Genomic DNA, 22,563 nt, shown 5'->3' with positions numbered 1-22,563 from the left:
CGTGCCCCGGTCCAGGAAGATCCCACATGCCGCGGAGCGGCTGGGCCCGTGAGCCATGGCCGCTGAGCCTGCGCGTCTGGAGCCTGTGCTCCGCAACGGGAGAGGCCACAGCAGTGAGAGGCCTGCATACCGCAAAAAAAAAAAAAAAAAAGGCGTGACTCTGTGTGGATGTGCAAAACTGACCCGTAAGGGTAACTGTGGTCTTGGCCGAAGGAGACCATAGTAAGACTGGGGGCCAATGACAGTAAACGACTCCCTGAGTGGCTGGGAGAGGCTGTGCATTTGAGTATGTATGTAAGCTTGTTTGTAAGAGACTATAGTAGAGAGAGACTGTAAATTCAGAAGTGTGTGTGTAAATATGTAAAAAAAAGAAAAAGAGAAAATGACTGAGGCTGAATTCGTGTGTGAGAGCCCATGGATGGAATGTGCCAGGCCTAGGGGAAAGCCCTCTTCCATCTGTCCTCTTCCTCCTCAGGCCTCTGGGCTGGCTTCTCCCAGTTCTCCAAAACGTGAAATGCTGGAGTTTGCCGGGGCTTTGCCTGGGCTTCCCTTCCCTCTTCTCACGAGCCAAGCCCTCTCCAGGTGGTCTGGTCCAGTCCCGGCACTTGAGACACTACTTCTCCCTGCCGTGATGCTCGCATTTTTACCTCCAATCCAGATTATTCATCTCCACGCTTATCAGAATCTCTAAAGCTCTGTTTATTGCATTTATTTACTCATTCAGCAGAGGTTTATTGAGCACCTACTGTTTGCTGGTGCCCATCCAGGACCTCCAGACACAGCAGTTAACAAAACCAAACACAAATCCCTGCCTTTGTGGAGCTGGCATTTTAGTGAGGACAACAGACAAACAAATACATCATATTAGGTGGTGTTGCAATGATTACATAAGACTCAGTCTTTGTTTAAATAAGAACTCTGCAGTCATTTTATTGCCCAAACGTGTAGGAGAAGATGAAAGTGGTGACAGTCCTCTTCCCAAGGGAATCCAGTGAGTAGGTATACAGTTTAGGAACAAAGGAATTATCGATTATAACATTATTACCAGGGCAACAGGTGATTAGATAAAGCAGCCAACCAGAATTACAGGTTTCTTGCGGAGTTTGTTTTCATAGGATAACCACTGATGTCTGAAGTCCTAGAAGCATAACAAGACCCCTTTGTTCAAAGCACACTTTCAAAGACAGGCTTATGTTATCAGGAAACAGTACATCTGTAATGGATACGAATGTCAACACACCTTATCACCCATGAAGCAAGACCAGTATTCTTGAGAAAGTTCTGTTTTAACACCTGACCAAATCAAATCCTTCAACCTTGTTTTAATTTGCAGAATGGTGTTCCTCCTTGGATGCAGGGGAAATGAGACATTGCCTTCCTAATTCTTAGACTCCTTTTTGTTGATTAAAAAGATTCCTGTTTTTATTTTATTTTATTTTATTTTATTTTATTTGCGGTACGCGGGTTTCTCACTGTTGTGGCCTCTCCCGTTGCGGAGCACAGGCTCTGGACGCGCAGGCTGAGCGGCCATGGCTCATGGGCCCAGCCGCTCTGCGGCACGTGGGATCCTCCCAGACCAGGGCACGAACCCGTGTCCCCCGCATCGGCAGGCGGACTCTCAACCACTGTGCCACCAGGGAAGCCCAAGATTCCTGTTTTTAAAGCAGGCTCTGGAATTTCACTCATTAGGACTTACTTAAAAACAAAAAAGGCTCTGTGGAGCATGGAAAATGGGCTGCATTGGAATTAATTATTAAGAGAAGGATTATGAAGAATAATTTTTCTACATGAGATCCACAAAGAAAAGTAAAGGGTCAGGAGCTAGAATGATGGATCTTAAAGTGTGGTCCCCGACCAGCAGGGTCAGTGTCACCTGGGACATCGTTAGAAATTCACATTCTTGAGCCCCAACCCGGACCTACAGAATCAGAAACTGGGGTGGGGCCTGGCAATCTGGATTCAACAAACCTTCCACATGATTCTGATACACATATAGGTTTGAGAGCCACTGGGATAGAGAATGAGAGGTGCCCTACAAAAAGCTGAGGAAAGCTTCTGTGAGGGAGGTGACATTTATTGTCTGCCTCTTTTAGAGCATAAATCCCTTGAGGGCCAGGATTTTGGGCTGTCTTGTTGTCTGTTCCAGCCAACGCCCAAAACAACTGGCACCCAATAGTTGCTCAGTAGATGTTGCATCAGTGTATTTAACAAACAGCACCTGCTGTATGCCAGGCACTGGGCTAAGGACTTTTAAAAATCTAAACTCCCAGTCTTCGCAACATGCCCTAACACGCCCTGTGTATGGGGTGGGGCGGGGTGGCAGGTATTACCTACCCAAGATACTTGATGGAACATGGCGAAGCCAACCATCCCCTTCCTCGGGCCCTGAGGGTGTCCCCAGCTGGCCCCTGGGGCAGTGGATATACCCAGTTCAGTCCTTCTGAATTCTCCACCCCATACTCTTGCCACTTCCCCTTCTCACTTCCCTTGTGCTGACCTCCCCTCCACATTGCTGACCACAAAGAACCTCACTTTTAGGAAAGAGGAGGGTGGTGGTGAAGTCAGGATGGAGGATGAAGTAGTTACCTCGATGCCCACTCCACCGCATGAGGAGGGACACGCTGAGCATGCCACGCTCACTTCACCCTTGCTCAACACCCCCGTGAGGTTGGCCCTGTCATTGTGGTAGAGGGCGTGCATTTTACAGGTGGAGAAACTGAGGCTCAGAGGTTCAAGTGACTTGCTCAAGGTCACACAGCGAGGGAGTTCAATCTTGCTTCCAACTTCCAGGCTCCACTTCCCCCTCAGTAAGAATTTGTCCCAAGAGCATTGATTGAGTGCCACTGGGCTGCTGGGCGGGGCCTGGGGTGCTGGGGACACAGTGACAAACAAAACAGACCAAGCGTGAGGCAGGAAGTAGGGAGGGGAGAGGAGAGGAGGAAGCTCAGGGACAGGTGGCAAGGGAGAGGTCGGAGCTGAAGAGACCTGCACGATACCCTCCCCTCCCCACCATCCCCCATCACCACCGCTGCCCTTCACCCTCCTAGTTCCTCCTGCCCCTGGTTCCTCTTTCCCGCTGACTCTAGGAACAGATAAGCCCACATAAAGCCGGGCCTCCTTTCTGGCGGGGCTGCAGGAGTACAGTGCCCAACATGCCCACCCGAGCGCAGGCCCATCGGTTACTGCTGCTACCGCTGCCGCTGCTGTTGCTCACCCTGCCAGCCACAGGTGAGTGGGTGGGGGCCCGGCTGGCCCCCAGGGGTGCCTGGGCCCCCCCACACTCCTGACCGTGCTCCCCCAACCCGTTACAGGCTCAGACCCTGTACTCTGCTTCACCCAGTATGAAGAATCCACGGGCAAGTGCAAGGGCCTCCTTGGGGGAGGTGTCAGCACGGAAGACTGCTGTCTCAATGCTGACTACGCCTTCCAGGAGCCCGGCAGCAAGCTCTGTATGGCGTGCAGGTTAGGGGGAGCCTGGGGTTTGAGGGGGGCAGAAAGGACTGTCTGCAGGGCGACCCAGAACTTGGGCTCTGGCCTTCTCTGAGATTCTCAAGCGTGGCTCCAAGGCCCTGATCGTGACCATGGCTCCGGGTCTCTCAGCCTCGGCTCTGTTGACATTTGGGGCCAGAAAATTCTTTGTTGTGAGGGCTGACCTGTGCGTTGCAGGATGTTTTGTAGCATCCCTGGCCTCCCACTAGATGCCAGTAGCAACTTGCAACAACTAAAATGTCTCCAGACAGGTAAAAATCATCCCGAGTTGAGAACTGCCATGGCTTACATGTATTGAGCGCTTCCTGCATACCAGAAGCATTGTGGGTGGGGTGCAGCTCAGGTATTTCTGAAGGTAGCTCAAGTCCCCAGATGGTGATGACAGCTCATACGGAGCATTTACTGTATACAGACACATTGCTGGAGGGGGAGAGTTTGGGCAATTCTGAGGGCAGCTGCAGGTCCCTAATTATAACGACACTTCATATTCATTGAGCACTTCCAGCATACCAGATGCATTGCAGAGGTTGGGGGTAGCCAGAAGATTTCTGAGGGTAACTCTAGTCTCCTAATCGTGATGCCAGCTTACGTGTACTGAGCCCTCTCTGTATGTCAGACATATTTTCTAACTCTTTACTATATATATCCCAGGTACACCATGGGGATGGGGAGCTTGGGGATTTTTGAAGGCAGCTCTGGGCTCCTAGTTGTCAACAGGTCCCATCTGTCTAGCATTATGCTGTGCAGGGGCTTGGATCTGGGGTACTTCTGATGGGGTCTCTGAGCTCATTGGGATGATGGCTCCTATTTATTATGCACTTCCTGTTTGCCTGCTACCATGCATGGCTGTGGCCTGGTAGGCTTCTGACAGCAGTTCTGGGCCCCTAGTCCTTGTACTTGTTTACTGCGTGCCTGGCACTGTCCTTGGGGGACTTCAAGGGGTAACTCCAGGTTCCTGATCATGAAGGTAAATGATATTTAAGTATTTGCTGTGTGCCCACCTGCTCCCCAGCATCACGAAGAGGTAGATACTCTCATCACTCCATTCCACATACATTTATCCCGCACCCCTGTCTGTGCCTACCCACACTCTGTGGTCCCATACACCATCCTTGTCAGAGCGTGCCAGGATGGGACATGTGCTTCTCTCTGCAGGCTCCCACAATGGTCACCGTGGTCCGAGTGGGCCCCCTGCTCAGTGACCTGCACGGAGGGCTCCCAGCTGCGGCACCGGCGCTGCATAGGCTGGGGCGGGCAATGCCCCGAGAAGGTGGAGCCTGGGACCCTCCAGTGGCAGCTGCAGGCGTGTGAGGACAAGCCGTGCTGTCCTGGTGAGAAGGAGCAGCAAGGCAGGCGAGCGCTGTCAGTTACCCGGCACTGGGAACTATCAGGGCAGAAGCCCTGAGGGTGGGAGTGTGCTTCATGTTTGTGAGGTCGAGGAGGAGGCTGGCGTGGCTGAAGGAGAGTGGTGGCAGGTGAGGTCAGAGGGGGACTTATCCCTGTGGGCCACAGTGAGGATGTTGGCTTTTACTCTGAGTGATGTAGTGATGGTGGAAAAACATGATCTGACTTGAGTTGTGACAGATCCCTCTCACTGTCAGGACGACAGACTGTATGTGGTGAGTAGTGAAGCAAAGGGACCACTGTGAAGGCTACTGCAATAGTCCAGATGAGCAATGATGGTGGGCCAGGTGTGGCAGAAACAATGGGCACAGGATTAGCTGATGTGGGATACATGAGGAAGCCTGGACCCCAGAATGACACCACCACCTCCATCTTGTCCCCCTCTTTTCTCTCCCACAGAGATGGGCGGTTGGTCCAACTGGGGGCCCTGGGCATCTTGCTCTGTCACCTGCTCTAAAGGGACCCGGATTCGTCGTCGAGCATGTGATCGCCCCACCCCCAAGTGTGGGGGCCACTGCCCAGGAGAGGCACAGGAGTCAGAGGCCTGTGACACCAAACAGGTCTGCCCCAGTGAGTGAGGGCAACCACAGGACAATGATGTGGGCACCCAGGGTGGGTCTGGGGGTTACAGCAGGGAACTTCCAGGGTGGGAGGACTTCAGCATGCATGACCACACTTGGCATCTCCCCACCCCCACCCCATCACAGCACACGGGGCCTGGGCTGCTTGGGGCCCCTGGGGCCCCTGCTCAGGCACCTGCCACAATGGACCCAAGGCATCTGAGGAGAGACGAAGCCGCACATGCTCTGCACCTGAGCCCTCCACGCAGCCTCCTGGGAATCCCTGCCCAGGGTCATCCTCTGAGCAGCGGGCCTGCACCGGCCTGCCACCCTGCCCAGGTACTCGGGGATGAGGCCTCTGACACTCTGCTCTTGATTTAGGCACAGATGCTCTGCCATTTCAAGGGACAGCGATCTGAGACCATGTGACCATGGAGCTCTTCGTTTGGGGGCAGTCCGTCTCAAGGGTCTAGGGGCTGAGGGGGGAGATTGAGGTGGCCTTTCTCCTCACTCCTGTCTCCCCCAACAGTGGCTGGTGGCTGGGGGCCATGGGGTGCTGTGAGCCCCTGCCCTGTGACCTGCGGCCTGGGTCAGACCCGGGAACAACGGACATGTGATCGCCCTGTGCCCCAGCACGGGGGCCCCTTCTGTGTCGGTGATGCCACCCGGACCCACATCTGCAACACGGCCATGCACTGCCCTGGTCAGTACCCCAAGATGCACCATTTCTATGCCTAAGCCCCCCACCCATCTCTGCTGCCCAGTTCCCACTGTTAATGCCTTGTTCCTGTCTCTAATTCCTCCATTCCTGGCTCCGATGCCTTGGTTCCAATTCTGATCCCCCTTTCCCACATCTGATCATTCCCACCCCGTCTCCCAGCCCCCATTCCTTCCTCTGAACACCCTTGCTGGCTCCTTTCTTTGGTGCAAGCCCAGCTGCCCCTGTCTCTGCAGTGAACGGAGAGTGGGAGCTCTGGGGGGAGTGGAGCACCTGCATCCGCCGGAGCATAAAACACATCAGCTGCCAGGAGATCCCAGGCCAGCAGACCCGCTCCAGGCTCTGCAAGGGCCGCAAGTTTGACGGACAGCGATGTAGGGGGGAACAACAGGATATCCGGCACTGCTACAACATCCAGCGCTGCCCCTGTGAGTGCCCCCAGAGACCATGCTGTGAGCGTGCGGCAGCCCGTGCAGGGACAGGGGCTTTCTGACTCTGTGCCGCAGACCGCATGTCCCTGCAGCCTCTCTCTCATCACCCCACCAAGACCTCTAATTCTGACTCGGGAACCCCTCCCCTCCTGGCAGGGAAAGGCTCCTGGTCGGAGTGGAGTACCTGGGGGCTGTGCATGCCTCCGTGTGGACCCAACCCCAACCGCACCCGCCAGCGCCTCTGCAAGGCCACGCTCCCCAAATTCTTGTGAGTGAGGGGGCAGTGTGCCTTGGAAGGGGTCTTGATATTGATATGGTGGCAGTCAGGGTGGGAGAGTTGGCCACCCCCAACCAGGGCTTCCACCACTGGGTCCATAGGTGCCTGTCTGGCCGAGTGCCATCTCCCAGCTGTAGGAAGAGGGGAAAAACTAAAGAAGAAGCTGAGAAAGAGGATGTTGAGGGGAGAATCAGTAGCCTCCGTGCCCTTCAGTGACTCATTCAGTCACTCAGCCATTCTCCCATTCACTCCGTCCTTCCTGTGCCCATGTGCTCTGCCCCCTCAATTACCCAAGCTTTGACTTGCTCGTTCAGTCACTCATGCCTCCATTCACTTTCTCATTCCCTCGGTCACCCGTGCCCCAAAGCACTCTAAGGCCTTCTGGGTAACAACAGTTGCAGACACACAGAACCCAGATCCCATGGATTCCCCCACGGGATCCAGGTCTGCTGGGCCCTGACAGAAGGCATCTGAGAAATGGTTGGTGTGTGGAAAAGGGACTGCCACCTCAGTCTGGGTCCAGGAAGCTGATTGGGCCTCCCCTGGCAGGAGGGGGTTGGGGAAGGCTTTCCCACCATCAAAACTGTGTGAGCAGAGTCCTGGACACAGGTGATCAGCCACCCGAAGTGTTTCCAGGTGGCCAGGGTGGCCCAGGTGTTGGAGAGGGTTAAAACACTCACTTATCCCTTCCTTATTTCCACATGCATCAAACTACTAGATTAAGTGGCCTCTTCCCAACTCGTGGAAAGCCTGCCATCTGGTCTCTGGGTTTGGGGTGTAGAGTGGGTCCAGAAGATGAGTTAGGGGTGTTGAATGGAGGCATGAAGGGCTTGACAGAGGGAGGGAATGAATGGAGAAAGGACTGATTGAGAGAATCGGAATGGGAGTGAGTGGAGAGCTTGCCTAGTGGGACAGATAACCCAGGCAAAGACCATTTTGGACATGCGGCTTTGAATAAAGTGGAAGAGAGAACTAGAGATTGACTTGGGGGCAGGGATTTGTGCCTAACAGCAAGGCTTGAATGCCAGGGCAAGGCATTTGGGTTTTTTCCAGTGGGCAATGGGGAAATAAATAAAAGGTTTTAGAGGTGAGAGAAGGTAGCTCATATCAACAAATAATTACCAGCATTTATTGAGCACTTATTGTGTACCCGACATGACTCTGAGCACTTTACCTGAATCAACTCATTTATCCTTACTCAGCCCAGTGAGGTGGGTATTACTAGTATTCCCATTTTTCAGATGAAGAAAACTGGGGTACAGGGGAGATAAAGAAATTGCCCAATATCTCACAGCTTAAAAATAAATAGTGTTGGGCACACAGTAGGCACTCAATAAGAGTTTGTTGAATGCATTCTTGCCTTCCCTGAGCTTCTCGCCTTCATCCCCCGCCCCTAACGCACCAGGCCCACCGTTACCATGGTCGAAGGTCAGGGTGAGAAGAATGTGACCTTCTGGGGGAAACCGTCGGCATTGTGCGATGTGCTGCAAGGGCAGAAGGTGGTGGTGGAGGAGAAACGGCCATGTCTACACGTGTCTCCCTGCGAAGAACCCTGAGGATGAGAAGCTCTAACATCTCTCTCTTCCACTCTGACCCCCTGACCTCTCAGACTTCAATAAACCAGTCTCTTCCCCAGGAGTGGGGCCATGGCATCTTCTAGGCCAAAGAGCGCAGCACAGGCAAAGTCGCAGTGGCCTGTGGTGGAAAACAGTATTTTCCACCGTGGCCACGGTGTGACAGGAGTGAAGGCGAGTGTCCGTTCCTGCTGTAGCCCTGATATCTGCCCCTCTTCCCCGCAGTGCCCCGGGTCACCCAGCACGTCCCTCTGCAGAGTCCCGATTTACGAATTACGGGCTTCCTGATTGGCTACCCTCCCTGGCAGGCACTTTCTGATTGGTCGGAGTGCTTGTTTTCCATCTCCCCGCTCCTAAAGCTCCCTCCGCTGGCGGATTCCGCGTCATTTGGCAATGAGGCCTGGCAGGGGTTGGCGCCCAACTGAGCGAACACCTGCACCCACCCACTCCCAACAGCCCAGCTCCAACGCTGCAATTAGCGGCGACAAATAGCTCCCGCGAGGCGGGGGGCGGACCGAGGAAGTGCCTACGAGGTGCTTTGAGCTGGGACAGGGGCAAAGAGAAGCTAGAGTCAGCATCTGCCAGGGGGAGCCCCCCAAGACACTCAGACACATTCCTTTAGCATTTGTTCATTCATTCAACACTTATTAGCATCTACTGTATACTAGAGCTAAGTCTGGGCATCGGGTGGAGTAGGGCTGGTAGAAGGGGAGGACATCTAAGCAAGGGAACAGACTAGAATGGGTGATCCTTTCATTCGAACATTTTATTCAACACTTACCAACGCCTACTGTATACTAACAATAGCGCTGGACATCATGGGGGATGGGGAAGAAGAGTCAGAGCCGTATGTGTCTCCACAGTGAAGGGAACAAACCCAGGCTGTGTGCCTGGTAGTGTTTTAAGACTTTCCATAGCATGAATTCATTTAATCCACAATGAACATATGAGGTCAATATTATTATCCTCATTTTACCAAGGAGGAAACAGGCACAGATAGGTAGTGGGCTGGACGTTTTTGAAACACCATGTCAGGAGCAGAGTTTAGGACTTTCTCCTATGAGTGGAGGGGCACCTCTGTGTGGGAGGCTTCGGATGGGAAATCTGTGACACCCGGAGTCTGTCAGGGCGCTCACTTCTCTGGGTCGATTTTCCCTCGTGTAAAATGGGTCAACTGATGGATTGGGGTGAAGATGAAATCGATGGATATTCGGTTATCTTGGAAGGAATGAGCCTAAGTGAGGGGTTCCGGTGCTACTGCCAGGGTATGAGAAAAATATGTGTTTATAAGAAAGTGGAAATTTGGCTCTATGTGTGTGTTATGAGGCACATATCTCTGTGAATGTGTGATATGCAGACCTATGGGTTTGTGCAGGAATTAAGTGTATGTGGAGTGCGTGTGAAGTTACAACCGTGTGCACATAACAATGTGTAAGTTATAGGAGTGTGGGTGTGTGTGCATGCTCATTAAAGTGGCATGAATATGTATGTGTGAGTTATAAACATGGGTACAATACTGATTACGAACATATGTCAAGTGTGTGTGTTTCAGAGTCATTGCTTACCAATGCACAACAAAGAAACACATTCTTGGAGCCCCTTCTGTATGTGTCTTCCTGTTGGAGAAGATGAAGCCAGTACAGAGGAGCCTTACCTCTGCCTCAGGGAGTTGAGACACTCCTTGGGTGGGGGTCAGGGGAATCTTCGTTCTTCTGCGAAACAGTGTACAAAAAAATTAATTTCTGGAAAATGAGCCACCTGGAGAAAGGGAATGACACTGGGGGACATGAGTACTAGGAACCTGGCAATGGGGCTACTGGGAAGAGGCAGACTGGAGACAGATTCCTAAGGAGCCCAACTTCTCACTCCCAGAGGAGCCAGAAAGATCTGTAGACCTGCAGCTGCTCCCATCCCCCAGAGAGGGCACCACGGGCCCAGCAGAGCTTGTTTGCTTGTGTTACTGAGCAAAAACTGGGGAGCACATACTTCAGAATGTTGGGAGATACCCAATTTCTGGAGAGTTCCCCATTTGGGGAACACTGGGATATGGGATGCCAGAGAGGGTATCCATGAGAGGGGGAAGGAACGGCCAAAGCAGAGGCCTGCAGGTGGACTGAAGCTGGCTGCGATGGAGGAGGGAACAGAGATGGTGGACTGTGAGAGCCTAAGGGAAGAGGGGACTTCCTGGAGGCCTAGGCAAAAGATGATCCTTGAGAGAGAGAAGGAAAGGACATTCCTGGCAGAGGTCACAGCACTCCCCCACCCCCACCCTCTTAGAGTTGGGTCGGGTGATCATTTTTACAGATGAGGAAGCCAAGTTTCAGAGGCTGGTAAGTTACTTTATTAAGAGTATAGTGGAGGCCCAGTTTGAACCCAGGCTCTCTGACTCCAGACCTCACACCATGACCTTGTTTAAACAGGCCAAAGCTTTAATGAATGAAGAATGTATAAATGAATAAGTGGATGATTCACTTGAAAATCCTGATGGCACAAGGGGCTCTAAATATGCCTACTTCTTGCCATATCTTCTTCCACCTCACTTGGTCCACCATTATCGCTCACCATGGCCCACAAGGCCCTGCTCCATCTGGTCCCTGCTAACCTCTCTGACCCCATCTCCTGCCACAATCTCCCTCACTCACTTTGTTCCAGCCACACTGACACCTCTTTCTGGCACATTCTTAAAAGAAAAAAACAAATGTATGGATCACAAAGTGAGCATGACCCTTTGGGAATGAATTGGAGTTCGTGGATTCCATCTGTAAAATGGAAATCATATTACCCGCCGCATAGTATTGTAGTGAGGGCTGGGTACAATCGGTCAACAAACGATTATTTTTAAATGGATTTGTGTTTTCGTTGTAGCCAGGATCTTACAGGAGCTTCCACAGCCCACCTCTGCCCAACCTACAAGGATCATTTGCTCACGTGGCAAACACTATTTGGCACCTACAGTTTGCATACCCTAGGATGGGTCTGCCTCTGTCTGTGGAAAGTTCTCTGGTGCAGAGGAAGATGGCCTTGGGCACTGACAATGCCAGATGGTTATTATCGTGGTTCTTGACTGTGTCCAGGGCAAACGGATGGGGACCTATAGGCCAAGTGTGTGTGTAGGGGGGTGAGGTGGGGAGGTGAACACACATCAAGGCTAGAGCTTCAGGAAATGTGTCTGTGTGGAGATCTAGGTTTGTCCATGATTGTCTGTGGGTGTGTTTTGTCTCCGTGTGCATGCTCATGTGAGTTTCCCTGGGTCTCCGTGTGTCCGAGTGGTGCCTGTGTGCGTGTTTAGGCGTATTTGCATGCATGTATGCATGCATGTCCATGACTGTTACCCTGGGCTTATGTGTGTCTGTATAGATACCTAGATCGGTGTGTTCTCTCTCTGCACATGCCTCCGTATGTTTCCTTACTTTTGTGTGTGTCTGTGTTTCTCCACATATGTGGCATTCCCTGTATGCCTCCAGCCCCCCGCCCAGCGCAAGGGTATGTACTCCCCACAAGTGTCCACGTCCCCCTGTCTGATGCTGTCTACACCACCCCCGCATGCATCTCTCTGCCTAGCTGAGCCTATGTGGACGTGGGAAACTGATCTCGCGGAGTACTGCATGTGACCCCCAACCCTCGCCGTGAGGGGGTTATTTCTCTACTTTTGAGTCTCCGGGTGTTCCCACCCCGCCAAATGCCTCCTGTGGTGAATATCAACACTGGAAACCGAGTATCTGCGGAGGGTCCTGTGTGTGAGTGCGAGTGCGTGTGCAGACCAGGACGAGGCGGGGTGGGGGCTTGCCTGACGCACCCACCCGGACCCTCCGGACAAACACCCACCCCGCCCCCACTCCCCAAATTGCGCATCCCCAACCGGAGGCGGGGGAGGGGAGACAGGATGCGGCGTGGCGCTTGCGCAATGACGCCTTCAGCACCACGGACAGTGCCTTCGCCCCCGCCTGCCGGCGCGCGCCACCGCCACCCCAGCCCTGAAGGCGCGCTGACGTCACTCGCCGCTCCTCCGCAAACTCCCCTTCCCAGTCGCCTTGGTCGCGTCCGCGCCGCCACCGGCCCAGCCGGACTGCACCACGCGGGGCGCGAAAGAGGGGGTCACGGGCGCGACCATCCGCGCTGCGGCGGCGGCGGCGACTCAGCGCTGCCTCAGTCTGCAGCGGGCAGCGGAAGAGTCGCGTCGTGCCTGAGAGCACAGCTGTGCTCCTGGGCCCCGCGCGGTCCGCCCCCGCGGTCCTGACCAGACTGCTCCTAGGACCCCCTGCCCCGCGTCGCAGCCATGAACTACCTGCGGCGCCGCCTGTCGGACAGCAACTTCATGGCCAATCTGCCAAATGGGTACATGACAGACCTGCAGCGCCCGCAGCCGCCCCCGCCGCCGCCCGCTGCCCCCAGCCCGGGAGCCACGCCCGGTCCTGCGACCGCCACTGCTGAGAGGGCCTCATCGGCAGCCCCCGTGGCCTCTCCGGCTGCCCCTAGCCCCGGGTCCTCTGGGGGCGGTGGCTTCTTCTCGTCGCTGTCCAATGCGGTCAAGCAGACCACGGCGGCCGCGGCCGCCACCTTCAGCGAGCAAGTGGGCGGCGGCTCTGGGGGCGCAGGCCGTGGGGGCGCTGCCGCCAGGGTGCTCCTGGTAATCGACGAGCCCCACACTGACTGGTAAGCCACTGCTGCGGACGTCCCCCCGCGGTCCTGGGTCCCCAGATCATTCCATCATGAGCAATTATCGAGCGCCGCTTGTGTGCCCTGTGCCTGGCCCCCTCGCCCAAACCCTTTTCCTTTAAATTATTATGCGAAGCGCTTCATGTGTGCCCCGCCCTTGCCTCCCCCCTCCCCCAACCCAGACCTTCTAGATCCATACAGGGAGCAGTTATCGGGCGCCTGCTGTGTGCCTCCTTCCCAAAAGCCTTGACTTCAGTATATCCTGTGAGCAATCAAGAGCCTGCTGTGCCCTGCGCCCCCAACCCGTGCCCAAAGGTCTTGTCCTCTAATGGATCTTGTGAGCATTTATCAAGTACCTGGAGTGTGCCTCAGTGGGAGCCCTTCCTCAAGGCCTTTGGCTTACGTGAATTTTGTGAACATTCGTTGAGAGCTTGATATGTGTCTTGTCCCCCTCGGTCCTTGCCCTAAGGCCTTCTCTGATCTTGTGAGCATGTATCCAGAGTGCGCTATGTGCCTGCAACCCAGCCCTTACCTCAAAAACCTTTTAAACTATTCACTAAACACTGATTGAGTGCCTGCTGTGTATCCCATCCCAGATTCTCGCCCAAAGCGTTGCCTTTAATGGATCCTGTGAGCCTTTATTGAATGCCTTCTGTGTGCCCCAACTCAGTCCCCCTCTCTAAGAGCCTATGTCTCCAAAGGATCTAGGAAGCGTGTATTAAGTGCCTGGTGTATGCCCCACCCCAAGCCCCTTCCTCAAACATATTTTCCTCAAATGAGTTCTATGAGCATTTTTGAACCTTCTGTGTGGGGCTCATCTTCAGGCTCTCTGCTCCAAATCCTTTTCCTACAACGGATCTAGAAAGCATTCATTTGAGTGCCTCCCTTATCCCCTGTTCTCAAGCTACTTCTTCAAAGACCTTTCCTTTGGTGGACCCACTTAGCATTTATCAACTGCCTGATCTAAAGGTGTGAGCCTTCTCTAAAGGCTCTTTCCTTCATTGTATTCAGCAAGCAATTATTGAGTGCCTGCTGTTTACCTCACCCCAGACCCTTTTCCCAATGCCTTTTCCTCCAGTGGCTTCAGTCTGTATATATTGAGCACCATCTGCATGACCCAACCTTAGACCTTCTCCATAAAGGCCTTTGCCTCCAATTAATAGTGATCATATATCTGCACTTACTGTGTGCACCGTTTCAATCTTTCTTTCCAAAGACCTTTTTAAAAAATCACTCCTGGAGCATTTGTGGCACACCCACTGTGTGCCTGATTCTGTGCCTTCTCCGTAAAAGCCTTTCCTCCCAAGAATGGAGAATCAAGCTTACATAAATCAAGTTACTGTATCCCCATTCCCCTTCCCCCAAAGACTTTTCCTCCAATGGATCCAATGATGATATGCCCATCTCTAGCCACCCCCCTTCCCCAAAGACCTTTTCTTTTAATGGATCCAGTGAGCATTTAGTCATTGTCTGCCAGGTGCTCGATTCTAAATCACCTTCCCCCAAAGGCCTTTTCTTCTAATAGCTCCTGTGAGCATTGATGGAGTGCCTTCTGTGTGTTCTATAGTCACACCTCCTCCCCAAAGTGCCTTTCTTCCAGTGGGTCCAGTGAGCACGTATGCAGTACCTGTCGTGCGTAGGAAGTAGATTCCCCTTCTTTACTCCTAGGATAACCTGTGCCAATCATAAAGCCTCTCCCCAGGGTCCTTTCCTTCAATAAATCTAGAACCAAATTTAGAAGGGTTACCCTTTTCCCACTCCCTTCAGTATCGCTAGGATTCCCTCTCCCAATCTTAAGTCTATACCCCAAAGGGCCTTTTTTTCTATTTAAGCCAGTAAACACTTACTGAGCACCTACTATATAAGAGCCATTCACAACTTCCTCTTGCCAAGCTTGGAAGTTCCTTCCTTGTCTCAAGAGCTCTCTCTCCAGGGGTCTCTTTCAGCCTGAATTTATTGAGTACCACCTCTTTACTGGTTAGTCACCCCTCTCCCCAGGAGCCCCTACCCAGAAGCCTTTGGCTCTATTTAGAGCTCTCTCTATTTATTCATTCTACAGATATTTATTGCATACTTTCCATGTTTAAGAGTATGGGAGGCATTTACTAAGCACTACTATATACTAGGATGAACCCTCCTCAGTTCCCTTTCCTTCTAATCCCAACCACCAGCTGTATTCTCCATACTTTCTCCTCCACTCAGCCCCAACAATCTTTTAATGAACACTTACTGTATACTACTGAGAACCCCATATTCAGTGCCTCTTCTCCCCCTCCTGTAGCCCTAACTCCCCCTTCGACAATCTCCATCCTGCCTTTCACACGACACAACCGAAAGCTCATGATGTGTACCTACTATTTTCTGGCTACGTTCCCTCCCCCACATAGTAGCCATCTTCCCAACTGCCCTTTTCCCCCAATTAATCCAAAAAGCTTTTATCACTCTTTTACTGTGTCCCGTTCAAACAACGACATTCCCCTCCCTGCAGCAGACTCCTCCACTCTCTTCTCCCTCAATCCATAAAGCATTTATTGAACACGTGTTGTAATTCCTTCACTAACACCCACTCACACAGATGCCATCTTCCTGGCTAAATTTGCTCTATTGAAGTCAACAAACCTTAATGAAGCCCCTGCTGTATATTGGTAACCACCCTCCTTTAGACTTTCCTTCTTCACTTCGACCCTCCAGGCAGGTCCTTTGCTGCCTTTTCCTTCGTTCCATCAAGCATTTATTAATTATCTACTGACTACTGACAAGACCCTTCCCCTTTCCGTAATCACAACTCCAGTGTTTTCCACTTTTTTCTTCTAACTTGTCTAGCGAGCATTTATTGAGCATCTGCTGAATTCTGTGAACAATTCTTCCCTTCCACTTCTGTATCCCAAAAGCCCTCCTTTATCCCAGCAGCCACTCCAGTCTTTTCTTCCAGTCAACCTAGCAACCATTTATTTAGTGTCTGCTATAGGTGGGGTGGGATGGGCAAAGGGAGAGAGCCTGTTACACCAGGTTCAGTTTGAGGAACAGAGACCTCTGCATCACCAACTTGCAGACATTCAGAACCACGCAAGCTTAGGGATTTCAGCCTGGAATAAAGGAGGAGTTGTGCAAACTCTGTAATGGATTGTACACCTAAGTACAGTCTGATGCCCTTCCCACCAAACCTCACCACTCTCATTCCTTCCTGGGTCTTGAGTCCTGTGTGGTTTAAAGTTGCAGACTCAGTTGAGACTTGTCACCTCTTTTTACAGATAATTTAGTCCAGTGTTTTTTTCGGCTGTGGGTCACCTCTTGGCTTGTGACCAGCATTTCATTTTCTTCATGAAATGAAAGTAGAACTATGATAAATAATAATATCGATACATGAAAACAGTAACAGAGTATATTGCACATAGTAAGTGCAATTATTATTTAGTGAAACTGAAACTGTTACTCCAATAAGAAATGTAATCAATAATGTATACCATATATATTATGTATATTCTCTAATACCTTTGTTATATAATGAGTTTATAGTATATAATACATATATATGTGTATGTTTTTCTTCATGAAATGGAATAGAATAGGAAATATCAGACTCCATTGCAAATACTAAAGGTAATTATTTACTGAAACTTTCATTCTAATATATGTATATTTATACACATTCTAGGTAATGTAACACATAATATATAATATGCAATATGTTATATAAGACATCCTATATTAAATTTTCTGTACATTATATGTCTTATATAATATATATTACATATATAGGATGGGTTATTGTGTAAATATGTATATGGTGGGTTATATATTTCTTCTTGTGGCTTCTTTTCTTAGACTTTCCTGGAAGCAGACCCTGAGCCTCTGATATTTGTGTGCAGATTGATCGGAGAGAGCTCTTGGGAATAACACCTGTTGCAGGGGAGGAGTGGGGGAAGCAGGATTTGGCAGAAGGAAAGGCTGAGCTGTGATGCTTCACAACAGTTGTCCCAGCCGATCATCTGGGGAGCTCTGGAGCTGGGATGACCCTTCAGAGTTGTCCCAGTTGAGATGGGGTGGCCAGGCTTTTGTAGTCCTGCATCAGTCAGTCATTGGCTGCAGGCTGCCCTCTGGGAGGAGGCATAATCTTGCTGAAGGTGAGTCCCTGCTGCAGAGGGCAGTTCCCAGGGACGGACAGCACTGTGAGCCTTCAGCAGCAGGTATTCCCAGAAGCTGGGGGACAGATGTGACAAGAAGGAGGAGTGTGAAGATCTGGGTGGAGCGCACAGCCTACCCCCTGGACTGCTCAGATTCACTTGCTTTTTAGAAGTAAGTTCACCCATCTGGGAACAGCGTTTCCAGGATTCTAATTGATCTTGTTTTCTGCGGGACACTTGAAAGAGCACAGTTAGTTGGACAAACTACAGCCTCCACTGCCATAGTTGATAAATGTGGCATAAGTAAATGATGCATTCCTTCCTCTACCTCACATTCTAGATTCCCCTCACCCTCGGCTAGCACCCCGCCTTGGTCTCAGTGGCTTATCTGGTGAGTGATCCATTCCCTCATCCTTGAGGGATCCCTGAGCTCTTGGTCCCCATCCCCTCAGGCTGTGGCTGCTGTACTCGTCCATTTGCCATCAATGTTAAGCAAGGAGTACCGGCAGATGCCCAAGCAGATCACCTGGGGGCCAAACGTATTCCTCCCTGCCCCCACTGTGTAACAGCAGCCCTATCTCCTCCTGATGATTAGGGTCACGTGCCCCTGCCAAGACAGTGACTCGTGTTCCATTCCGTTGGCATGAGAAGCCTGAAGTGTCCAGGTAGCAGTCAAAGCTTAGAAGGTAATGGGATTCTTGCTGTGTCCCCTGGTAGCAGTGTTCCCCCTTGGAAAACCAGGACCTCTAACCTTGCAGAACCCTGAGGGAACAGGAAGCACACATTCCAAAAGTGGATCACTGGAATTGATGGTAAGCTGGGCCACTCCTACTTTCACCTCCAAGTCCCCAGACCGGTGTATTCTACCTCTAAAGAGCACAGCACAAACAACAGATTTAGCATGTACACTGTGTTTTGGAGGATGGTATCCCATTCCTGCACTGTATCACCTGCAAGCTTAGGTCTTAGCTGTGGCTACACCAGGTTGTTCTTTCACTCTATCAGGCCAGCAGCTTCTGGGTGGTGCGGTATATAATGTCATCAGTTGATTCCATGGTCGTGGGCTTACTTTTGCACCTCCTTTGCTGTAAAGTGTGTCCTTCAGTTTGATGCAATGTTATGCGGGATCCCATACTGGTGGATGAAATATTATGTAAGCCCTTGGACAGGGATGCTGGCTAAGGTCCTGTAGTCAGGAAGGGCAAACCCATATATAGAATATTCCAGTCAAAATCAGTCATTACTCTTTCCCGAGTGGAAGGAGCCCAGTGTAGTCAGTTCGCCATGGAGTGGCCGGTTGGTCTTCTTGAGGGATGGTGCTGTGTCAGGGACTCAATATTGGTCTCTGGTGCTGGCAGGTTGGACATTCAGCAATAATGCCATAGGCCTCACATGCTGCCTCTGTCTCTGTTACCCTTGCCACTTCATACGTGTGCCCATCTGCCAGCACTGGCTGATTCTAGAAGCTGGCTGACATCATTTGGCTGAGTCATTCTGTCTACCTGGCTGCTTAGTGCCACTTCCAGGGTGGATGCTATCTGGTGGGTGTTAACACACAATACAAAGATCTTCAATCCTCACTCTGTTTCATCTCCACTCCCATACATCCACCCACTTTTCGGTGTCCCAGACCTCCTTTTCCTGATCTTCCAATATTGTTCATTCAAGGCCTCTGTCTAATCAGCCAAGCCATTTACCACTGCCCATCAGTGAATATGTATCCGAATCTTGGGTCACTTCCCTTTCCCCACAAAATAGATGACCAGGTGCACAGGCCAAAGCTCTGCCCATTGGGAGCTTTGCCACTGTTTTTCAAGACCACTCTGAGTGGGGCTATAGCATCGTCACTGTCCATTTTTGGCTTCCACCCACGTACCAAGCCAACCCATTTGTGAACCAAGCTTAGGCTTTTTCTTCCTTCATCTGCTGGTTGTAAGGTGTTGCCTTAGTGAGCTGAGGGAGGCACTAACACAACAGTGTGGATGACACGGGCATCCGGGTTACTTGCTCATGCAGCTTGCATGGTCCTGCTGGGGTCGATCCTGGCTCCTGGGCCCACCTGACTTCATTACTTGGTGGGCCTGGCAGGACCCAGCTCATAATAGGCACCAGGATACGTGGGTCCTTGGCACCCCACGGTCAAGCATTCTGTCTCTCTCAGGGCCCAGTACTGCACCAGGATTTGTTTCTCAAAAGCTGTGTAATTCTCTGCTGCAGATGGCATGGCCTTGCTCCAGAACACCAGGGGCCTCCCACTCAGGCATCCCATAAGCTCCACACTGCATTTTCCCCACTATCCAGTATTGTAGGATCTGCCAGATCATATGCCCTGAGTGGCAAGACTGCTCACACCACAGCCTGGACCTGCTCAGGGCTGGCAGCCTTACGTGTCACCTGAAATATGGATCGGAACAGCATTTCCAGGTGTGGAATACGCTGCCTCCAGAACCTAAAGAGACCTCTCCTCTGGACCTGAAGAGGCCTTCTTCATGGTGGAAGGTGCAAGATGCAATGCTTTGCACGATTATTTGGAGGGGCTGTCCTGGCATAACTTGGCCCACTGAATCCCTAAAAATCGCACTAATGTGGCAGGACCCTGAGTCTTTTCAGGGTTTATCTCCCACCCTCTGAAGTGCATGTGTCTTATCAAGGCAATGTGCTAACCATCTCTTGCTCATCTTGGCCAATCAATATGATGTAATCGATATAGTAGTCCAGTGTGATATTCTCTGGGATGTAGAGATGGTCCATGTCCTCTTGGACTATATGATGACATAGGGTGAGAAAGATAACATAGCCCTATGGCAAGACCATCAATATATATTGTGGTCAGTCCCATATGAGTGTGAAATGTCTCTGATCCTCTCTTCTGATCAGGATAGGAAAGCAGTCATTCACTAAATCAGTGCCCACCTGCTGTACCTGAGATCCTTTAATTTGCTCCAGCAATGACAGCATGACCAGTACAGCAGCTTCAATCAAGGCTACTACTTGGTTGAGCTCGCAGTAGTCTACATTCTTTAGGATCCATCCAGCCTCCTCAGGGCCCAAACTGGTTAATTCAGTGGAGATATGATGGGACTAACACCCCTGCATCCTTTAGCTCTTTCAGAGGAGCACTAATTTCCACCATCACCCCTAGGATAGATACAATATTGTCTTTGATTTACAGTTTTGATCAGGGGAGGTGGGTATAATTTCTGAGGCATCCATTTGAACTTCCCCACTACCATATCTCTGCCCCGGCAGGCCAAGGAACTCGTGTAGGGGTTCTGAAAACTACAGATATGTCCATTCCAATTATGTATTTGTGAGCTGGGGAAGTGACCACTAGGTGGACCTGTGGACCCAACGTACCCACTGTGGGCAGGACCTGGGCCAGGACTTCATTTATAACCTTATGTCCACTGTGCTTCTCAACATGGCTGGTGCCACTCTCACCAACATATTCCTCACTTTGTAAGTCGGGTATATCCTCTGGGCCCTCCCATAGAATAGAGTCAGCTGGTTGGTTTTCCGGACTTAAGTAGTGTATCTACTCTAACACATCTGCTCCTCTGAGCCCTTTGATCCTTTCCTCCACAATCTGCCATGGAAGTCTGGTATTTCTGCTTCACTTGGTGTGGGCCACTGTTTTTTCCAAGCTACCACGAGTCATCCAAAATTGTATCAGCAACATTTCCTGGAGTCGTTGCCGTGGTTTTAAGTTCTGTGTCCTGGGAGAGTGCTCCAAGTTCATGCTTAACTCCCTTGGTCCATTGTCCTCAGCATCCAGTCTCAGGCATGCTTTCCCAGCTCCTGCTGATACATGTTAGCCAGATTCTTCAGTTTCTGTGTATCATTCCTTTCCTTCCTTTGCAAGCTTAGGACCTCTCCAGTCAGGTTGTGCTAGGATTTGACCCTGGTTATTGATCTGGTTGCCGAGAGGGGAAGGGAAGTTGATTCTGAAAGGGGTAAGAATTGTTTTATAAGACACATGCTTCGTTCGAGGCCTCTGCATTATTTTCAAGCAAAGGGAAGTTTCTGTATTCTAACAAAGAATGGGCTACTCCAGCAGACCCAGTGGGTTCAGGTGAATCTGTAAGTTCAAGGTGTTACACGCATCTTCCCAGATATCCCCATCACAATCTCAGGGCTCCACTCCTGTCCTTTTAGGGCCCTGAGCATGGCATAGGAGATGTACTGGGCCTGAGAATTCAACATTCTCTGAAGTTCGACTACACTTACAGTTAAGTCCTAAGTCTGATCTTCTCCTCTGTCTGCCCTCTGGTTGCAGAAGATTGGGGTTTCCTTAAGTACAGCCAAGGAGGTCTTCTGCCTTTTACATTTTGCTTTGAATTGGTGATTATTCACACTGAGCATGTCATATCTTTCTTCAGCTAATCAAGGGTGTTTAGCGAATAGTCACCCAAGTCTGGTTACCATTTCCCTCACACCTCTCTAGTACCAGGAATATTTCACCAGCTAGTGCATTCCCTTCCACTAGTATCTCATTACAGTCCACCATCAGTTAAAGTTACTTCTGCTTCAAAACCCCATAGGCCTGCACTATAATTCTCCCACTCAGGAGAATCAACTCCACACTGCATCTTTTCTCACTACAGACATCTCCAGTATCATAGGGTTTGCCAGATCATACGGTTCAAGTGGCATCCTGCTTGCACCACAGCGCAGACATGTCACAGGGCGCTTTGTGTTGCTACAGCACATCAGGGACTATTGTGCTCCACCCCCACAAATGATGCTTCGTTATTGCCTGCTGGCTGCTGGGTGGCCTGGCTCCAGAAAGGCAGTAGAGTCTTCTTTGTAGTTTGACTTCTCTGGCCCACTGTTTTAGGTTGGGGTCTCTGAAAACAGATTTTGAGACAGAGAATTGCACGCACAGGCTTATCGGGGAGTGCCTTTGGAATCAGCACCTGTAAGGAGGGCAAGGTTGAGCAGAGGGAGAAGTGGGTCCCCAATGCGGTTGCATCCAAGGCCTCAGCTGATCCTAAGGGGGAGCTCTAGAGCTAGGATGGTCCTTCAGAGTCAGCCTATATTGAGGCAAAGAGGCTGGCCTTTGTACTCACTCATAGACCAGATATCAGCCATGGGCTGCCAGTAGGTAAGTATAACCTTGGCCAAGGAAGTTCCCTGTGACAGAAGACAATTCCCAAGGGGACACAGTTGTGATCTTTCAACAGCTGATATTCAGGGTGCATTGGCCCTGAAGAGGAGATCTGAGCAGAACACCACAGTATCCACTACATTTATGGTCAAAAAAGTTTAAAAAGTTTTTTAAAAAAGTGATATATATCATATATATATACCACAGTATCCACTACATATAT

At 51.0% G+C, this 22,563-nt stretch overlaps 2 protein-coding genes across 3 annotated transcripts in view; both read left to right on the top strand.

The window, feature by feature from the left end:
- The first annotated feature begins 3,019 nt into the window (after positions 1–3,019).
- Positions 3,020–8,514, top strand: CFP (complement factor properdin). Its single transcript, XM_029239966.1, has 9 exons — positions 3,020–3,228; positions 3,312–3,462; positions 4,645–4,820; positions 5,293–5,463; positions 5,601–5,792; positions 5,983–6,156; positions 6,408–6,599; positions 6,759–6,870; positions 8,285–8,514. The coding sequence occupies exons 1-9, from the start codon at positions 3,153–3,155 to the stop codon at positions 8,433–8,435; spliced, it is 1,395 nt and encodes a 464-aa protein (XP_029095799.1). The 5' UTR covers positions 3,020–3,152; the 3' UTR covers positions 8,436–8,514.
- A 4,087-nt stretch (positions 8,515–12,601) lies between these two features.
- Positions 12,602–22,563, top strand: part of SYN1 (synapsin I) — a 43,976-nt gene continuing 34,014 nt past the window's right edge. For both annotated transcript variants that reach the window (XM_029240770.1, XM_029240769.1), the window contains exon 1: positions 12,602–13,106. In XM_029240770.1, coding sequence (XP_029096603.1) covers positions 12,730–13,106 — 377 coding nt within the window. In that variant the 5' untranslated portion in view covers positions 12,602–12,729. The remainder of the gene's footprint in view (positions 13,107–22,563) is intronic.

Source organism: Monodon monoceros, unplaced genomic scaffold (assembly GCF_005190385.1).
Source record: "Monodon monoceros isolate NGI ecotype Baffin Bay Population unplaced genomic scaffold, NGI_Narwhal_1 Super_Scaffold_22, whole genome shotgun sequence".
In the NCBI taxonomy this organism is placed as follows: Eukaryota; Metazoa; Chordata; class Mammalia; order Artiodactyla; family Monodontidae; genus Monodon; species Monodon monoceros.
Note: the sequence above shows the minus strand (reverse complement) of the source record. Positions and strands in the feature narration are given on the sequence as shown.

Excerpts from the sequence above, each read along its gene's own strand:
- CFP (XM_029239966.1), top strand. The coding sequence starts at position 3,153 with ATGCCCACCCGAGCGCAGGCCCATCGGTTACTGCTGCTACCGCTGCCG. Across the intron at positions 3,229-3,311 it reads GCTCACCCTGCCAGCCACAG|GCTCAGACCCTGTACTCTGC; the intron begins GTGAGTGGGTGG and ends AACCCGTTACAG. Across the intron at positions 6,871-8,284 it reads GCCACGCTCCCCAAATTCTT|GCCCACCGTTACCATGGTCG; the intron begins GTGAGTGAGGGG and ends CTAACGCACCAG.